Below are 19579 nucleotides of genomic sequence, written 5' to 3' on the forward strand. Positions count from 1 at the left end.
AGACACCGCCAATTTAGCAATATTTCTATGTTGATATCAGCTCAGATTCACATGAGCTATTTAGAATTACACCTGTCGTTCTAAGTTACCTTTGAATTAATCTGCTGAAAATGCAGATCCTTCTGGTGCATCTCCTGAAGACAGCGCTGCAGTTCATGTTGAAGCTGATTCTTCTCAGCTAAGACATGTTTGATTTCCTCCAGTGTGTCTGCACTTCCAGCAAGGGAGGCAGTTTCTAAAACCTTAAAAAGTATTAGCATATTCAGGGTAAGTGGTATAGGATTTCTCTAAATAATACACAACTCCAACACTAAATATACATATGGACTACATAGTAACTTCCTTTTCCCAAGATCATTTCCTTCTCACAAGTTAATATCACATTTGCAAGAGACTATATATATATGTATATAAAAAATCTACTTACTGTTTTCAACCTAAATACTTAAATTAAAAAAACAATAAAATATTACCATGAAAAGGCAATTCAACTTAATTTTTAATCACTGATTCACAACTTTGGCCTTCTTCATCTCTGGCAGATCAACATTTTGATGTTAATCTCCAATAATGGAGGGAAGTGTGCCATCTCTAATGCTTTATGGAATCTATTTTCCTATACAATCATGAAATAAAGACTTCTACCACATAAAATATTCCATAACCCAACAGACATTACTGTTCAATAGCTTTTCTTTGTGATTTTAAATCACAGAAAATGAACAGCATACGAGACACAGACTTGACCAACTAAAAACGTTGTTTTTCATGAATTAAAAGGAATATGGTTTACTTCCTTTGGCACAGAAAAGGCAAATAAGAATACTGTTCTAAAATAACACTTTCCTTGAACCTTTAATGATAGTCTACAAAAGCAGACAGCAATTGCCAGACTAGGTCTCAGCTGTTGCCTTTCTAAATCTAGTGTTTTGTTCCTGGCAGAAGCCAACTCCAGCTGCTTCAGGGGAAGGGCAAGAACACATCTCTCCCTTCTCCCCCCAATTAGGTCCTATTCTAATCTACAGTAATTAGAGATTGATTTATGCTCTGAAGAATGAACTTCATTAGACCTTTAAAATTTGTCAGCAACAAGTATACAAATTCTGAAAACTGTTGTCAATGAAAACTACCAAGTTCTTTTTTGATCCTCTTAAAAACTGTGTCCCTGATAATGGGTTGCAGCTATAATGTCTAGGAAAACGTTCACATTACCTGAAAGAGCACATCCTTTTACTGTTTTTGTATTTGTAACCAAATGTCCCTATTCTGGGTCTATAAGAAGTGAGAGTGTAGATTCTCATTTCACTTACATCCCACAGTACTATTCGGTTGGGGTTTTTTTACTCTCATTTATTTCCTTCTCAATATAAACAATCCCAATCTTTACTGAATTTTCTTCTTATAAGTTTTTCTATATCATGCTTCCCACCTCCCTCCTTTGAAACTTCTTTTTGTATCGATGCAATAGTTCAGTGAATCTGAGGTGAAGTGTATTACAAAATATTATAATTACAAATTATTTACATGGAAGAATTATGTTTTCTGTGCCACTTTTCCTACCATTTCTTCAACATCCAAATAACTTACTTAGACTGGTTTTCTAAAGATATATGCAAGTCACCTTGTCTATCTGTTCCTCCAATAATATTTACATCAGCTAGCCAACTCTAAACCTGGATTTTAAAAGAAGGTTCATGTCTCAAAAAATTATGATGCTTCTATACTTAGTGTAATAATCACTGAACTGGGGAAGACAGATCCAACTTGGTATTACCTATTGAAAGAAAAAGAAATAGGTAGAACACAGCTGTAGTACAGGCTGTCTGGCAAGTGATTAAGTCAATCGGCATGCAAGGACTCTGTGACAATAAATACATTGTTGGCATCCCACAAGTAATAGTACAGCATCCTATTCTCTTTTGAACGAGAGTGCTATAGGAACAAGTAACGACACTGGTGTTATAACAGTGTGAACAGTAAAAGACTTGTGATAGATACAAAATTGTCACAGGAAGCCAGAGTCATATTCCCACATACAGACATGTTTTTATCTCTGCTACTACAAGAGAAGAATTCCTCCTTGAGTTGCCTGAAAGTTCCCTATCCTCTTCTTCATTTGAAAGAATTAACTGAGAAACCTGTAAATTGCACTAGTTCTTTTTTCCCTTTCCAATATGTGTCTCTATTTATCAGCACCCATTCTGCTGTTGAACGTTTGAACCTTTTTTTTTTTTTAACTTCTTTGTATTTTATTCTGGATTTAACTAACCTAAACCAGTAATTTATAAGACTACTTAAGTAATCTACTAACATTAGCAACTCAGCAACAAGCAAATAACTTACAATGTAACCACAGCAAATTGTCACTCCTTTTTGACTAAGAATCAGTAGCCTTTATTGGTTCATAACCTTCACCTTTTGCTTCACAGCCATTTCATTTTTATGAAGGTGCTTTCTATGTTTTTAACCATTAAAATACACCACATCAGCAAGTTTCCTCTGTTATTTTATCAACATATCATAGACTCATGATTTTTCTTTGTTTAAAAGAAGTTGATCAACATAGCAGACTCCATTAAAAAGTGGTTTTAACCATTGCAACTCATTTGCTTGGAATAGCTGTAACTTGCTGATTTGACCCCAGGCAACCTGACATACAGGTAATGCACTCAGCCTTCCGTGATTCACTACCATATGCTGTATAGCTCTCTTTTCGGAAGCAGGCTGCAAATTTAATACAATAAACCAATGGAAGTAGATTTGTGCCTCCTGCTACATTTCATTTCTTTACCTTGACTGGGTAATTGCTGCCAGCGGAGACTGATTTCTTAACAATCATGTCTTGTTGCAGTTTCTGTAGTTCTGCAATTTGTCGGTCTTTCTCAGCAACTGTGATTTGACATTGATTTCGCAGTGCCTGGGACTCTGAGAGGAGGAGGTTTTTTTCCATTCTGAACATAAAACATTATTAGACTAGACGTTAAATGATGACATACTACATACAAGTCAATGAAAAGGATAAAACTGTACTTACTGCTATTTCTGAAATAAATAATGGTAAGTTTTGAACAGTTATATGCAAATATGGAGCACTATATGAACATTCTCAATACATGCTTTGGTTTAAAGACATCTGCTAAAAAAATAATCAGAAAATAAAGCTTGGAAAGTGATAACATCACATTTGCTTCGTTGGCTTGGAGATGAGAGAAGTTCACTGGCTGTAAAGATACTAACATCTGTTAATGCAATAAATACTTCAGCTACCTAAAGAATAAGGTTGGGCAGCAAAGCAACTCTAGGTCACAGTTGTGTAGAGCACTGCTCATGACAGCCACTCTACCCTACTGCAAGTACACAAGTTTGAAAAGGAATACCCTAGACATAGAAGACTGAAATAAACAAATATGCCACACCTCCAGAAACTGCTGTCTCACACAGGCAATAGCACAAAGGGCATAAAAGTAATTTAAATCCTTTTGAATTCAATTTCTGTTTTTAAAGTTTGGGGGAAAAAACGGAAAGAGACTATTCATGCTGTTCACTGGTTAAGTCTACACGTTAGAATGAGGTTTGAATATTTCATACTAACTTTCTCACATTTGCAAAGATAAATGTGGGGCTGGCCTTTTGATCTACACCCCATCCCCCAAAAGCTTCTAGTATAAAACAGATATTATCTTACACAGACTCTAAGTAGAGATATAGAAATTGCACTACAGACAATAAAATGCAGTAAGGCGCTAGTATACTGCCTACTGGCCTCAAATTCAAAGAAAATTATCTTCACTGAACTGATCATAGCACGCTTTCACACTTCAATCATCTGCACAAGTTGAAAAGCTTGAATAAGAACAGCAGTCTAAGATGACCAAATCTTGATCTGCCTCCACTGAGTGCCACTTAAAAATGCCTACAGCCTTCTTTGAAGCAGACCTTAGGAGGCATTCACAGAACTAGGCCCAAGATGTCACATTATTCATTCGTCACAGATAATGCAAGATGTGAACAGTGCTGAAGTGGACTCTTGAATCTACAAAAATCATACTCAAATGTGAAATTAATTTAATTTTCAATATGTAGTTGGGCCAAATATGAAACACCTCAGACATCTTTTAAAAAAAGAGACCGGAGGGGGAAATCAGCCATATCAATCGTTACTCTAAGAAGAGAGCATGACACCAAGCACTGAAATAAGATTCTTAAACTGTAGTTCCATATATCCAAGTCACCAACAGAACACAAAACATTCAATTAAGACTGTTTGAAACTTCACATAAACCAAGAGACCATTACATAAAGGTACAAGGATAACCGCAAACAAAGGCAACGCTGCAGAAGTTGATTTCACAAATTACAGAAATATTCTGATCCTACTTCCTGCTAAACTATCCGTAATTTTGGTTTTGTGGCAGTTTCATGTCAGGTTGTGAAGCACTGAAAAATTCTAAACAAGAGCCACATGTACTATTTCATTTTAACATTTATACCTCAATCCAGCAAGCTCATTCTGGTATGATGCAATCTCTCTCTCAGTTTCTGCTTGGAAGGCTTTTGTCTGATGCAATGCCTTCTCCAAATCATCAACCTTGGTCTTCAGTTTTGATATTTCAACAGCTGCAAGGCTGGCTCCTTCTTTAGCCTATGTTTAATAAACGTGATTAGTGAACTGGAATGAAAACTATATGGTTGAAGTTCTATTAGTGCTAGACTTCCAACTACAGAATAATGTTTTTTCCCCATTTGCTCCTGTTTAACGGCATAATCACCTAAACTCCCAAAATTGTAAGCACACCTCCTCTAGTCACATAATGTTTTCTTAGCACTCACATAATTTACAAAGTTAAACTTCAGAATCCATAATGTCTCTAAGCATTCTCTGCATAAAGAAAAGAATTACCAAGTGATGTAGCTAATTAAAACTTACCAATCTTTCCCTAGCATTCTGAGGCATATCCAAATTACTTTTAAAAGAATTTATCTCATTGATGCTGTTGCAACCAATTGGAAATGAAGCTGTGCCCTGTTTTGTTTCAGAAGTTACCTTCTGACTGCTGAGTTCCTGCAGCAATTTGTCTCGGTCATCCTGAAGACTGGCCATAGCCTTGGAAAACGCTTCAATCTGGTGAACATAATTCCCACACTCAGACGAGAGCCTGCTAACCTCCATCTCTCGACTGACTAACGTCCTACAGAGATTTTCAATTTCATCAGCAATCTGATCAAGTGTAACCTTATCTGCAGCATCAAGAATAGCCTGATTCAGAAGAGAATGTTCTTTGAGCATACTGATAAGATGTAATTTAAAGCCATCCAATTCAGCTTCAAGTTCATCTCCTTTCTTTTTTTCAGTCTTGAGTTCAGATGTGTATTTGCTCTGAAGTACCTTTAAGTCCTCTATTATCCTATCTCTATCATTTTGTAGAGCAGTCATTGCTTTCCCAAAGGCCTCGTTTTGGGACCGCAGCTCACTATTTTGAGACTGAACTTCTAATATCATCTTCTCTGCAAAAGCATCAGGTTCATCTCCGTGTTCAAGTGTCAAAAGAGTCTTACTGTATTCCTCATCGGCACCCTTATTATTTCTGCCTCTTGATTTCTGGAGTTCTTGAATCTTCTTCTGAAGATTTTCTCCATACTGTCCATTTGATACACAGTCTTTTTTCTGAACACTATCACTAGTTAACAGTTTCTCTCCAGATTCAGAAACAAGTTTCTCTTTGTTTAATGATGCAATTAAAGATTCTAAATCATTTACTTTAGACATTAATTTTTTATTTTCATGTTCCAAAGATACAGCAGTATCCTTTTGCAGTTCATTGGAAAGTTGCATTTCTTTTATTTGTTTTTGAAGATCATATTTTTCTTGTTCAAGGCTTTTAATACAATCCAATTTCTGCTTAAGTAAGTCTTTCAGCTGATGGTCTTTCAGAGACAAAACTTGGTTAAGATCTTCCCTATACTTTATCAGCTGCGCACTTAGCATTGCATTTTCAGAATGAAGATCATCTATCTGATTGAGAAGTATCCTTAATTCTTGTTTCAAAGCATTACTCTCACTTGCATTGCCAACTATCAGACTGTCCCGCTGATTTAAGACATCTTGGTGAAGATGTTCCAGCTCTTTGTATTTAGAAAAAAGGTCATCCCGATCATTCTGAAGAGATGACATTGATTTTTTAAAGGCATCTATTTCACTGGCAATTGTAGCCTTATCTTGACCTGCTTTGTCTGCTTTCATCTGGAGATTTCTCAATTCATTTTCCATCCTTTGACAAGCCTCCTCAGATTGTTGTCTCTCCACCTGCAAAGACCTTAACTGAAGTTCATACTCCTTGATTTGTTTTCTATGTTGAGTCTGTACCTGAATCAGATAGTCAGAAATTTCATCACCTTTTGACGAAATGAGCAAGGAAATTTCTTTGTCTTTATTATTTAGCATGATCTTCATTTGCTCAGAAATGGTAATCTGCTTTTGCAATTCAGCATTAATTTTTTCCTTCTCGGCTAGAAGCTGTTGCAATTCTTGTTCCTGTCTTGTAAAATTACTTTCCAGAGCTTTTATCTCTCTTCCTGCACTTTTACTATTCTCTATGAGATGATTAAGAGAATTATTTTCTTTAAGGAGTGCTTGCAAAGCTTCTTCTTTGGACTGAAGAACACTCTCCAATTCTTGCTGCCTGTTAAAAAAAGCCATATTTTCTTCCTTTATTCTGCAGAGCTCTTCATAGCGTTTTATATCAACAGACTTTTGCCTCAAATACAGTTCATCCTTTGTTTCGTCTGCCACAGAATATTTGATATTCATTTCTTGAATCTGAGTAATTTTGTCTTTCAATTCATCTTGTAAAGACACTATTCTTCTATTACTGTCTTCTATCTGTTTCTCTTTATTTTGGATGGCCTCTTTGAACTGCATTTCCCAGGTTTTCATTTCAGTGATTACCCTGTCCCTGTCATCCTGAAGAGAGGACATACACTTTGTAAAAGCAGCTAATCGTGCCAAAGCTGCATTCAAATCTGCTTGAAGTTTCTTGTTTTGAGAGTCCTTAATGCTAACTTCCTCTTGCAAACCATGAATCTCACTAATTGCCCTATCTTTTTCTCTCTCAAGGGCACCGTGTCTTTCCTGGAGCTTAAAAAATTCTCTTTTGTGAACCAATTTTAATTGTTGAAGATTAAATTCCAATTCTCTCTCATATTCTCTCTTTTGAATTTGTAGTTCATCTTCTTTCTTCTGAAGTTCTTTTCTCCAATTTAGATTCTCATCTGTAAGCCTGTCCACTTCATTCTTTGACTGATCCAACAGGTTCATCTGTGAAGAAAGCTTTCCCTTGAGATGATGTATTTCTTCATCTGACTTTGCAAGTTTTTCTAATGTATTACTTAAGTCCTTTTCGAATTTTTCACTTTTTGTCTGTGACAGTTTCACAGATCTTTCCAAATCCAGGATCAGCTCCTGGAACTTTATAGAATCCTTTTGCAAATGGTTGATCTCCTGCTGCTTCTCCTTCAAGAGTTCTTGCAATTCTTTCGTTTTGTTTTTACTTCCATTATTATCTCTCTGAGCACTTTTCACCTTCTCCTCAAACATTTTCACAAGATGTAACTGCTGTTCTTCTTTTTCTCTAATCACGTTACATTTTTCTGCCTTTAATTCTTCCAGTTGCTGCAACAGCAAGTTATTCTGTACCTGTGCTGCTTTCATTCTATCAGTAAGATGGTCAACTTTTTTAACATGATTAAGCAATTCTGTCTCAAGAAATTCTCTCTCATTCTTTACTTTGTAAGAACTTTCTTGTGCATTTTCTAATTCTTCCTGTAACAGACATTTATCATCCTCTAAAATCTTAACTTTTTCATTTAGACTAACAATTTCTTGTGTAAGACTTTTACATTCCATGCCCAGCTTTGTTAGACAATGATTTTTATGGTCCAAAGATTTTTCAGTTTCTTTCGCTTTTTCTGAAATTAAATTTCTTTCTTGTTCTAGGACAAGCACATCTTGTTCTTTTTCAGAGAGCTTATCCTTTAACACATTAATGTCCTTTAACAATGATTCATTGTCATGTAATGCATCATTGATTTTAGATTGCATATCATTTTGGTACACTTCCATTTGAACTTGGAGCTCTCCCAAAGCTGCTTTAGTTACAGTGATGTTGTTATGAAGGGTATCATTTTCATTCTGAATTTTTTCTAAAGCCTGCTTTAAATTTTCAGAAGTTTGTTTCAGCTGCTCATTCTCCTCCATTAGCTGATGATTCTGTTCAGTCAGTTCATGAAGACGATCCTGATGTTCTTGCATCATTGCCTCTTGCTCACGTATCTGCCTTTCTGCTTTACTTTGTAATTCGTCAACTTCCATTTTCTTGGATTCACCGAGTTGTTTCAGTTGATTCTTAATAACCTCATTTTCAGCAATGAGTTTTTGTAAATGCTTCTCAAGAGCCTCCTTCTCAGATTCTCCTTCCCTGAGTCTTTGAATAGCCTCTTGCTTCTCTTTTCTACTGAGATCAATAACTTGCCTCATATCTGCTATTTTACTACTGATATTCTCATACGCCTGAAGAAGTGATTCATACTCCTGCTTTAATTCACTATGTTTAGCCTTCCATCCTGTTAATTCAACTGTCTGAGAATCTTTTAAGCTATTTAGTTGGAAAGAAAAGGCCTCTTTTTCCTGAACTATAGTCTCCATGGTGGATTTAAGACTTTCACATGCCGCCGTGAGGTTTTCATTTTCAGTCAACAGTCTAGCATTTTCAGAAACAAGGCTCTCCTCTTCAGACAATGGAGAAACAGTACTTGAACTTTGTTTTTCTCTACTAAGCTCTAACAAGCGTTCAAGCATCCCTGTCTTGTTCACCAGCTCTTCTCTTTCCAACATCAGCTTATCAATCTGGTCTTTTAGACATCTATTTTCTCTCAGGGCTTCTTTACGTGATATTAAAGCCGCCTGTAATTTTCTTTGAAGGCGCTCTCTGGACTTCCCTTCTGATATAGTTCTTTGCTCTTGTAGTTTAGAATCATTTACATTTGCAGTTTTCGACAGCGGCTCTTCAATCGTTTGCATTTGTTTTGGGATTTGACATTCTGTTGCTTCTCTCAGTTTAGTTTTCCCAGAGTAATCAGCCTCTGATAGTTGCAAACAGGTGCCTTTATCTTGCAACTTTTCTTGAAGGAAATTACTTTCCAAACAAAACTCTCCCAATTCTTTTTCAGTATCATTTTCTTCCTTAAGCTCTTTGCATGACCCCACAGGTCTACTCATCTCAGCCTTCTCACGTAGCATACATAGCTCTGTCAGCAGTTTTTTGTTTTCTTCACTGAAATGTTTTACCTCCTTTTTCATATTAATTAGTTCCAAATCGGACTTTTCTAAACAACTGACAAGTTTCTCTTTTTCACTCTTCATTTCTTCAAATGCTGTTTTGTAATGGTGGGCTTCATCTTTGCCCTCCTTTATGGCTTCATTTAGTAATTCCTTTTCCAGATCAAGTTTATCTTTGAAATCCGTAAGTGAACAACGCAATGCTTCTATTTCCTCATTCTTTTCTGCAACCTCCTTCTTAGCTTCAATTCTCAATCTCTGCAGTTTCTCCTGGTTCATCTTGTAATCCTCTTCACTTTTTTTAATAAGTGCTTCTTTCTCATTATTCACATGTTCAAGTGCTGTCTTAACCTCTACAGCTTCAGCCTCATATGCTTTCAGCTTTTTCTGTAGCTGCTTTATGTCCTCCAACAAGCTGCCCTTATATTGCTCTTGGTACTGCTCCTGCTGTCTCAAAGAGTTTAAGTTGACTGTTTCTTCTCTTTCATCACCAAATTTAACTGATATTTTTCTCAACTCTTGCTTTAACATTTCTCTTTCCTCCTGAAGTTTTGCATAATTACTTCTTAGTTCTTTTAACTCAGTGTCTTTACTTGCCAGTGCAGTGATAATGTTTTCTGACTCTTTTAAGGATGCAACCTGAACCTTGCTTCTTGGTTTGTCTGATTCCAAATTCCTTAGGTCAGGGGCTTCTTCTCCTGGCACTGCCTTAGGTGAAGCCAGCTCTTTCCCTAGAGGGTACTCTTCTAACTGATTAAAGTCAAGTTCTTTACATTTTGTTTGAAGAACTTCCCAGAGTGCTTTATGTTCTTGTTTGAGATTCTCAAGGTGGATTTTTTGTTCATCAAAATCTGCTGCAAGTTTAGTGTGCTCTTCCCTTTCTTTCTGAAATTTTTTTATATCTTCTTTCATCACCAAAAGCTCCCTCTCCAAGGCTTCTTTTTCTTTTTTAAATTGATTGATGACATTGATGTCATCATTGGGGTCCAGACACTTCTTCCTGTCCCCAGCACTTAAATAAGGCTCTTCTGAGCTAGAATTTTTCAACAATTCTTCCTTCTTCTTAACTTCAGACTTCAACTTTTCAAGAGCTAAGAGCAGCTGAGAACGTTCCTCTTCATATGCGTTTGCATTTTCATCGAGCATAGATTGCATATGAGCAAGCATGCAGTCCTTCTCCTCTAAAGATTTTAGGTTCTGCTCACATATGTTTTGTTTTTCAGCAATGACATCATTTCGTTCTGCAATATTGTCCTGAAGTTCCTCTAAGTAAGAGGCTTTTGCAGACAAAATTTCAGTCAAATCGTTTATTTTGGCATCTTTTTCTAGAAGTTGTTGCTTCAAAGTTCCAATATGAGACTCAAAGTCTTTATTTTGTACTTCAATTAGTTTCAGCTTGTCTGTTAACTCATTAACTTTATTCAACAACTCCTCTGCTTTTTTTTGCTCTTTTTCTATTTCTTCCTGTCCACTCTTTTCTAGTTTTCCAACTTTTTGCATTAGATCTCTTCTTATTATCAATGCTGCTTGAAGTTTCTTTTTCAGATTGTCTTTTTCCTTGCCCATTTTCTCAAGATTAAACTGCATCTCCTCTTTTTCATTCATTAAATCTTTAAACACAGCTTCTCTACTCCTTAACGTAACCTGACTGTGTTCCAGTTCTTTCTTACAATCCTCAAGTTCCTGCAATACTTGGTTTAGTTCTCCTACAGAACTCTTATGAACAGCTTCAAGGTCTTGCAGTTTGGTATTTAATGTATTTCTCTCTTCAGAAAAATTCAGCATTTCATTAGACAATGATTCCATGACCTGGGTAACAGAACAGTCCTTTTCTTTCAGTTGCTGACTTAGGCCAGAAATTAAATCCTTCTGCTGATTTAATTGGGAAGTTAAATTTCCAATGAGTTGATCTTTTTTTCCCATCTCTTCAAGGAGACTTGCTACTTTTTCACCTTCAACGTGCAGTTTTTCTTGACCGTTTCTTACCATTTCTTCTGATTTATGTAACTTATCTTGAAGAAATTCAACCTGCTTATTTATTTCTGCATAAGACTCTTCCCTTTCTTGCAAGAGAGACTGTTGTTTACATAATGTTTCCTTGACTGCGACCATTTCTTCTGTCAGACATTCAATTTCAGATTTGTATTTGCTCTTCATCTTTTCAATATCATTATGCAGCAGCTCCTTCTGCTTCTCAAGTGACTGCATACTTTTTAATTCTTCTTTCATGATCTCTATTTCTTTCTGTTTTTCTAAAAGCACCAGTTGCAATTGTTCTCCTTCTGCTTCTTTGCTCAAAATAGTGGCTACCAGAGTGGAGAATTTTTCCAACTGAATTTTACTATCAGTTAGCTGCAGTTCAGAATCTGAAGTCTGTGCCGCCTTTTCTTTACATAAAAGCCTACTACTAAGTAACAGAGATAAGCTCTGTGTTAATTCCTCTTTCATAAGATCCAGCTCCTGCTGCAAAGACTGGATTTTGCTATCCTTTGATTTCATTTCACTTTCTAAACTGCTCAATTGCTCAATAAGATTATTATTTTGTAAAGTTGCCCTATCAAGTTCTGTCACCCATTTGTTTTCTGACTCAAGTAGACTTTGTTCTAGAGTTTCAAATTTAAGTTCTAATTTAGAAAGTTCTTCACCCTTCACACTAACCTGCATCTGTAACTTGTCTTTTTCAGTCTTCATCTGCAGCTTGACAGCATCTATCTGCATTCTTGAATAATTCTCACTGGTTTCTAGTTTTTCATTGATTTCTCGGAGCTCTTCCAATTTCTTTTGCAACTGATTTTGAGATGCAGTAAGTTGTGTGTTTTCAGCCATCAGTTTATCAGCCTCTTCTTGTAACAGATTTTTTTCTTTCTCTAAAGACTCTACCTGACACTGCAGACTACTTATTAAAAGTGCATTGTCATGGCAGTCTTGAGAAGATTTGGAATTTACATTGTTCAACTCTAACTTCAAACATGCTATGTTATCTGCCTGTTCAGTGCACTTCATACGCAGAGATTCCACAGCCAATTCTTTTTGCTGTAGTTCTTCTTCCCATGTACTTATTTGGTCCAGTGCTTTTTGGTGTTTGTTTTTGAGGGAGTCAAGTTCAACAGTCAAAGAATCAATTTCCTTCTGATTAATATCAAGCTTCTCATTCTTTTCTTGAAATTCATTAGTAAGGTTTTTCACAGCTGTACCACTTTTCTCTAATTTTTCTCTGAGAACCTCAATCTCACTAGAAAGAACATTAACCTTGCTATCTGCCAACTGTATACTGGTATCTTTCTCCTTTAAAGAATTAAGCAGTCCAGCAATAACTTCCTCTTTTTTTCCAAGAGCTGCATTCAACTCAGTTCTTATTTCATACTGTGCTTCAATTTTCTCCTGAAGAGATAAAAAGGCATTTTCTTTCTCATGGACTAGTTCTTTAGATTTTTGTAGTTCTTGTGTTAGTTCATGTACATGACTTTGGAGCTGAGAAATTAAATTTGTCTTCTCTTCATCTTTCCTTGCTTTCTCCTTCAGAGTTTTGAGGATACTTTCATTTTCCATAAGAGATGATTCCTTTTCCGATAAAGACTGGTCCATCTCAATTATTACATTCTTCTGATGTTGTAATTCTTTTTGTAAATTCACTTTCACTTCCGCCAGCTCTACCACCTGTTTCTTTAAGACCTCACATTCATTCTCTTTCTCTTGAAGTTGTGTCTTTAAATTCTCACTGAATAAAGAAATATTGTTGATGGTTAAGTCTTTTTCTGAAACAAGTACTTTTAATTGTTCTGCTTCAGAGACTAAAAGCTCTAACTGTTTCTCCTGCAAAACAGAAGATTCCTGTACCTCAGAAAGCTGTGCTTTTAAACTGATGTATTCATCTAACTTTTGTTTTAAAGATTCGTCCTTCTGTATAATTGAATCATTCAACTGGGATGATTTTTCTGTCATGTTTCTAAGCTGATATTGAAGGTCAGAAATAACCTCCATATTCTCAGACAGTTGAACCCTAAGTACATCAGACTCTTCAGATTTATCTTTCAGTAACTTTAATTCTTGGGCTTGCCTCTTAAATTCATTTTCTTTTTCCTGCATTGTGTGTCTAAGCTGGCTGGTTTCAAAACCTAGGGCTTGTATTTGGTTTTGCAGATCTGAAATGATTTGCATATATTGTCCTTCTCCTGCCGTTTTACTATCTTTCATTTGCTGAATCAAAGCCTCCTTTTCAGAAAGGAGAGTTTCTTTTTCTTCAAAGACAATTTTTAAGTTTTCTTTTTCAATCAACAGGCCATCAATTTGGTCCTTCAGAGCTAAAATATTATGACTTTGTTGGGACAAGTGTGAAGTTAAAGCAGCTACTTCATCTGACTTTTTCTTTACCATAACATTAACTGTTTCAATGTCTACTTTCAATTTTTCATTTTCTAGAGCTGCTGTATGTGCTTGTTGCCTTGCTGAAGTAATTTCAGACTGCTGCTGTACCAGCTGTGACTGAAGAAATTCACATTCACGTGACTTCTCACTCAATAAGCTTGAAAAGTTCTCCTTTTCATGCCTAAGCATATCCAATTCTTTGCTTAATACCTGTAGCTGATTACTTAACACTGTGCTTTCTTCCATTTTTTCAGAAATTTGCCTATGAAACTTCTCAAGTTCTGAACCCTGACATTTTACAGTCAGATCTCTTTCCTCTACCAACTGAGATAACTCTGTTTTTTCATCTTTAAGGTTTTTAATTTCATCCTGCAACTCTACAACACAAAGCTTACTCTCTTCCATTTCCTTACGTAATGAATAATTTTGAAGGATTTTCTCTTCTAGAGACCTGTTCACAGTTTCAAAATCCACAGTTATGCTTTGAATTTGTTCCTGCAGTAATAAATTCTTTTCCTTACTATGGCTGAGCTCTTGGATTAGGCTACTGCATTCAGATAACTTATTATTTAACATTTCTTCTTTCTTTATTTCTTTGTCTCTAGTATCCTTCAGCTGAATGAGAAGTGATTGCATTTGTTCATGCAACTGTTGTGTCTGTTCCTTGCTTTCAAACAACTGATCAGCTAGCACATTACATTCCTTTGTTTTCTCCTGCAGCTGTTCTGCAACTGAATTTTCTTTTTGCTTGGCAAGTACTGAAAGTTGTTCAATCTCTTTTGCCAGAGTGTTTTTATCACAATTTAGTAATGAAAGAGTTTTTTCGTACTCAGCAGTGCTAGCAGATAACTTATTCTCTATTTCTGCCACAGCCTGGATTTTCTTTAACAATTCACACTCTTTTACATCCAGGAGTTTGGACAAATTCTCATTTTCACTGATTAGCTGTTCCTTCTCTTTTTCCACCATATCTATACTTTTTTTCAGATATTCATTTGCTTTTATTTGCTCTGCCAATTTTACTTCTTTGCCTTCAAGATCTGCATGCAATTGCTTATTAGCTGAAGCTTTCTCCTGTGTCTCTATTTCCATTTTCTTGATTTGTTTATGTATTTCATTTAATTGGTTATTAAGTTCTTTGCAACATGTCTCTTTGACTTTCAGATCTCCAGTTAATTTAAGTTTAGTCTCTTCATTTTGCTGCTCCAAAACCCCAAGCTTCTGCTCTAATGAAATAATGAACTCTTGCTTCTCTTGTAATTCTTTTTTAATTGTTTCCTGATGTTCAGTATGTTCTATAAGCTTCCTAGATAACTCAGCCAACTCTTCATCTTTTCTAGCATTTTCCAAAACCAGTTTGTTGTATGAATCTTTAATTGATTTTAACTCATTTTCAAGTGTCTGTGCTTTACTCTCTTTCTCTTTAAGCAAATTGTTCCATTTTTCCTTTAGAGTATTGTTTTCCTCAAGCTGAGATTTCAAATATTCAGTTTCTTTTCTTTGTTTATCCTCGGTTTCTTGTAGCTTTTCAGATGATTTACTTATTTGTTCTTTCAGCAAAGTAATTTGTGACTCGCACTCCGCAAGTTTGTTATGGTATGCGACATTGTTGGCCTTGATTTCAGAATGGAGATGCTTAATTGTAATGCTGTTCTCACTGCTTTGTCTTATTAATTCCTCGTTTTCTTTGGTTTTAGCTTCATTCTCAACTCTAACTCTTTCTAGCTCTAGTCTCATTGTATTACTCTGCTCAGAAAGGACAGATATCTTCACGCTTGCATCTCTTACATCAGCTGTTTGTACTTCTTTCAGTAAATCAGTTTCCCTTTCAGCCTTTGATAAAGCCTCTTCCATCCCTCGTATTTCTTCCTCTTTGCATTGCACTTGACGCTTCAGGATGATAACCTGTTCAGAATATTCTGTCATATTCAAAGACAAGACAGACATCTCCCTGTCTTTCTCTGCCAGTGCTTCTTTAAGATTATCAATTTCTCTTTCACGTTTCTGGAGATCTTGAATAAGTTGAGATCTTTCCTCTAAATGGCTGGTATTCAATTTGTCAAGCTCTTCATTTGTCTGGTCCAGATCCAGCTGCATCGACTCTACCACGCCATCTTGTTTCAAAGTCTAAATATCAAGAAAATAATGTTACAAGAACACTTCAAACATACATTAGAAGGAGAATGGAAGTTACACTCCATAGGTAGAACGAGTATCTACGGTAATCAATCTGTACCCAACTGTATAGTCACAAGATAACCATGTTACTCTTTAGATTGTTTTAGCATACAGAAAGATTAGTGTATGAAATTCTAAGCAGCTAATGCTGTTATTTTGCTGACATTTAAATGGGCCATGTCAAAAGAACATAAAATTTCTTCTCTTACTTTATTTTAACGAGTTACCTTTTCCTTCAGTGTAGCAACTTTTTCTGTTAGATCACTGATGACTGTTTTCTGCTCAGTGTTCTCCACTTCATACGCACTGCATTTCTTTAAGACTTCATTCAGCTTAGTATTAAAAATAAAAGTCAGTGTGATAGAAATATATAGAATTATATTGAAACTGTGATGTTAGAGTTGTAATATTGAGTTTACACAACAGTGGAGTTTATACTTTGAAAATAATACACGAGGATAACTTATCACCCCAATAAAACATAAATACTTTCATGCAAAGTTCTGTGTTGGGTCTAAGAAATCCTTACACACAACTTAAAGCAAAGCAATTACATGAAGTGAACAAAACCTTCAGATAGGGAAAACAGCAATATTGCTGCTGGGACACAAATAGAAAGTTATGGCTAATGCTCGCCAGTTCTATTAAATTACATACTATTTAACAATAACTTTAACTTACTTTTTGCTCAGTATGCATGAACTTATCACCAAGCTCTTTGTTCAGAAGATCCTTTTCTTGAAGCAGTTTCCTCAAAGTTTCAATTTGTTCCAGTTTTTCTGTCGTATTCAACAGTTTTAGCTCTTTTTCTCCAAGTGAATTTTCAAGGAAGCTATTTCTGTCACTTAGTCTAAGAAAAAAATACATATTTAGACATTCTGAAAACAAAGCCTGCTTTACGCTTTCTAGAATTACTAGCCCCAAACTATTTTCCTAAAAGAATAATTATTTTTACACCTTCCATTTAAGCTGCCAAGTACAAAAATAACATTACTGCAAACAGAAGCAGGAATCAAGTAACTCTGTTTCAAGTGTTTTAAGAGATTATACTTCTCATTAGAAGTTGAATGTTAAAGCAACAATAACTATTCCTGTATGGAGTTGTAAAGAACCTTTATTTTACCCTTTAAGCTGCTCATTCAAGCCAGAGATCAGAATTTGATGCTTTTCCACATCTCGCGTTTGTTGGTTGCGTAACTGGGTGAGTTGAGTTTGCAAACGTTCATTTTCATTCTGCAACGTAACAATAATGAAGAGCATTATCACATACGAACACCCAGAATACCATGAGGTAACTGGAGTCATAAAAATCTGACTCTTCAGGAGATTTACAACCTACACAGTAATATGAGACTGTTATTCTAGTACTTTAGCAGATATCAGTGCAAAATAGATATTAGTTCAAATAGATGTAACCCACCTTTCAGAAATACCTCCTTCAGCAATGCTATGATAGCATGAACTCAAGGATGATTGCTGTATACTCAAAACAACACACACACTCATACTGTGTTAAGGCAGCTTACTTAACAGGGGAAGCTACTGCTTTGAAAAAATACTTTTTCATTGGTTTGAAGACGTTATCAAACTTGGAAAATTTTTTTGCCTAGTTTTTCAGGTTGAAAGAATGCAAAAACCTGCATATGGGGGATCGTAGAGAAAAGGAAAAGGAAGCAAGCTTCATTCACACAGCTTTTTTTTTTAACACAGTACAAATCTCCTACTCTAGCCAGATGCACTGCACCAACTCAAAAATAAAACCAAAAAAAAAAAATAATCTGACAACAGCAACCAAAAACCAAAAGCAGAACACATGTCCAGAATCAACAGCAAATAGGACAAACATGGCAAACTTGTCACCTCTAATGAAAATAAGCTAGGATTTTGGAGGAGGCAGAACACACCTGTACCGCCCTCAATAGCTGCCCTTCTTCATCTACACCAAACGTTACCTGTATTGAAAGGCTTTGTTACAAGATTCTCAAGTAATAATTAATATAAGGTTGTCTTTCATCTTAAAATCATTAATTCTTTTTTATATATGTGCAACTTAACAGATAAAGAACTATGAATAGTGCACAAAGCCTGAAGGAGTTTGAGTAAGAAATCAGTTGTGTCATTTAGTGAAAATAAGGTTTCCAAATTATCAAACACAGTAACTTGTCAATCAGGAAATATTAAAAATAACTTTACTGATAAATATTTATTTTACCATTCCTTTTGGTGCCTTCACTGAATAATTTCACAAAATAAATATATATCAAATTAGTATCTGGGATTTACATTGTTTACATATATATAAAAATAAAAATTAAATTAATAATTACTTTATATATTTACACAGTTTCTTTTCTATAAATATGTGTGTATATATATATAAAAATAATAATATCTATACACACACAGATACATTTATATAAAATAAACTTGAAGGATGTAAGAAGACCGAGACTTATGCCAGTAGTAACAAAATCTAATTCTGGACCTTCTGACAAAGGCCCCTTACAAAGAATAATGAAAATCATGTTGCCTTTATTTCTAAAACAAATAACAAAGCTTACTTTCAGAAAAGTTTCTCTGTGTGATGCCTTTTACTTTTGCTGAACATAAGTGACGGGCTTCAACTTCAGAGCATAGTGTATTGTGTACACTCTCTGCCAACATAATTATGAAGTATAAAGCAGGCTTTAAACGTTTTGCTAGCTATGATTGTAAGAATATAAAGAGAACAAAATGATTCTCTTATATCATCAGGTTTCACACAACTACAAAAGCTTACCTGAAGAGCCTCCATTCTACCTTGAAGCTGCAGTCTATCTTCCAAATCCTGACAACGCTCTTCTAGAAAAAGAATTTGTTCCTGAAGCTGATTTCTTTCCAATTCCAATTCTTCAACCACACTCCGTAAACCTACTTAAATCAAAGAGAAAAATTATTTCAAGAAAGGTCCACTAAAATTCCTGAAGTCTAGAAATGGTTTCAGCTTTTTATTCACAATTCTCACCAGGGTTGGGCATAGTCAGATCTCAACCATTTCCAGGGGAAATGCCTGAGGCCCTGTATTTCCAAAATTTAGATGGCAAAAGTACCCTTAACTATTGAAAAAACAAAATAAAGTTGCATAGCTCAAGAACTCAAGAGAACCTGGCAGAAATATTCTAAACAATATTGTGGCTCAGTCAGTAGTGTGGCTCATGTTACTATAATCGCAAGTTAATCATGTACTTGCACCATCAGATCTTAAGCAATTATTAATAAACCAAGTAAACTGGTCTGTATCAAAATTTGCAAGTGAGTCTATTCCATTTTAACAATAAGATATATCTGCAGTCTTTATGACAGATATAAAAACATTTGCATTAAAAAAATAAGAATTTTATTTTTAAGTTAAGAGCATACAGCAACGGAATGCAATTGTTCTGCAACATAACTGTTACATAGATTGGAAACACATTCACAGGAACAAGACTCGTAACTTAAAAAACACATGATCTTGCCACATAGGATATTTCATGGGCAACAAGGCTCAACCGATTCCAGTGTTTAGGCATATTTATATTCTACTTCTGAACCAAAACTAGGCAGTTCATCCAGCACGCACATGCTTTAAAATGAAAAGGAAGAAAACGCAAGCCAAAAAAATTCAACAAAGATTAGAATACACCACAAATGGGTTGTTAGTTGAATTTGAAAACAAAAATA

At 35.3% G+C, this 19579-nt stretch overlaps 1 protein-coding gene across 7 annotated transcripts in view; it reads right to left on the bottom strand.

The window, feature by feature from the left end:
• LOC142040407 (uncharacterized) overlaps positions 1-19579 on the bottom strand; it is a 45030-nt gene that overhangs the window by 5397 nt on the left and 20054 nt on the right. For 4 of the 7 annotated variants that reach the window (XM_075048296.1, XM_075048294.1, XM_075048298.1 and 1 more), the window contains 8 exons: positions 18657-18790; positions 17001-17110; positions 16559-16727; positions 16105-16209; positions 4928-15826; positions 4491-4642; positions 2792-2951; positions 90-242 (listed from right to left, as the gene is read on the bottom strand). In XM_075048296.1, the coding sequence (XP_074904397.1) occupies positions 90-242; positions 2792-2951; positions 4491-4642; positions 4928-15826; positions 16105-16209; positions 16559-16727; positions 17001-17110; positions 18657-18790 (11882 nt within the window). The remainder of the gene's footprint in view (positions 1-89; positions 243-2791; positions 2952-4490; positions 4643-4927; positions 15827-16104; positions 16210-16558; positions 16728-17000; positions 17111-18656; positions 18791-19579) is intronic. The other 3 variants (XM_075048297.1, XM_075048295.1, XM_075048299.1) reach the window with 2 other exon arrangements.

Source organism: Buteo buteo, chromosome 16 (assembly GCF_964188355.1).
Source record: "Buteo buteo chromosome 16, bButBut1.hap1.1, whole genome shotgun sequence".
Lineage (NCBI taxonomy): Eukaryota > Metazoa > Chordata > Aves > Accipitriformes > Accipitridae > Buteo > Buteo buteo.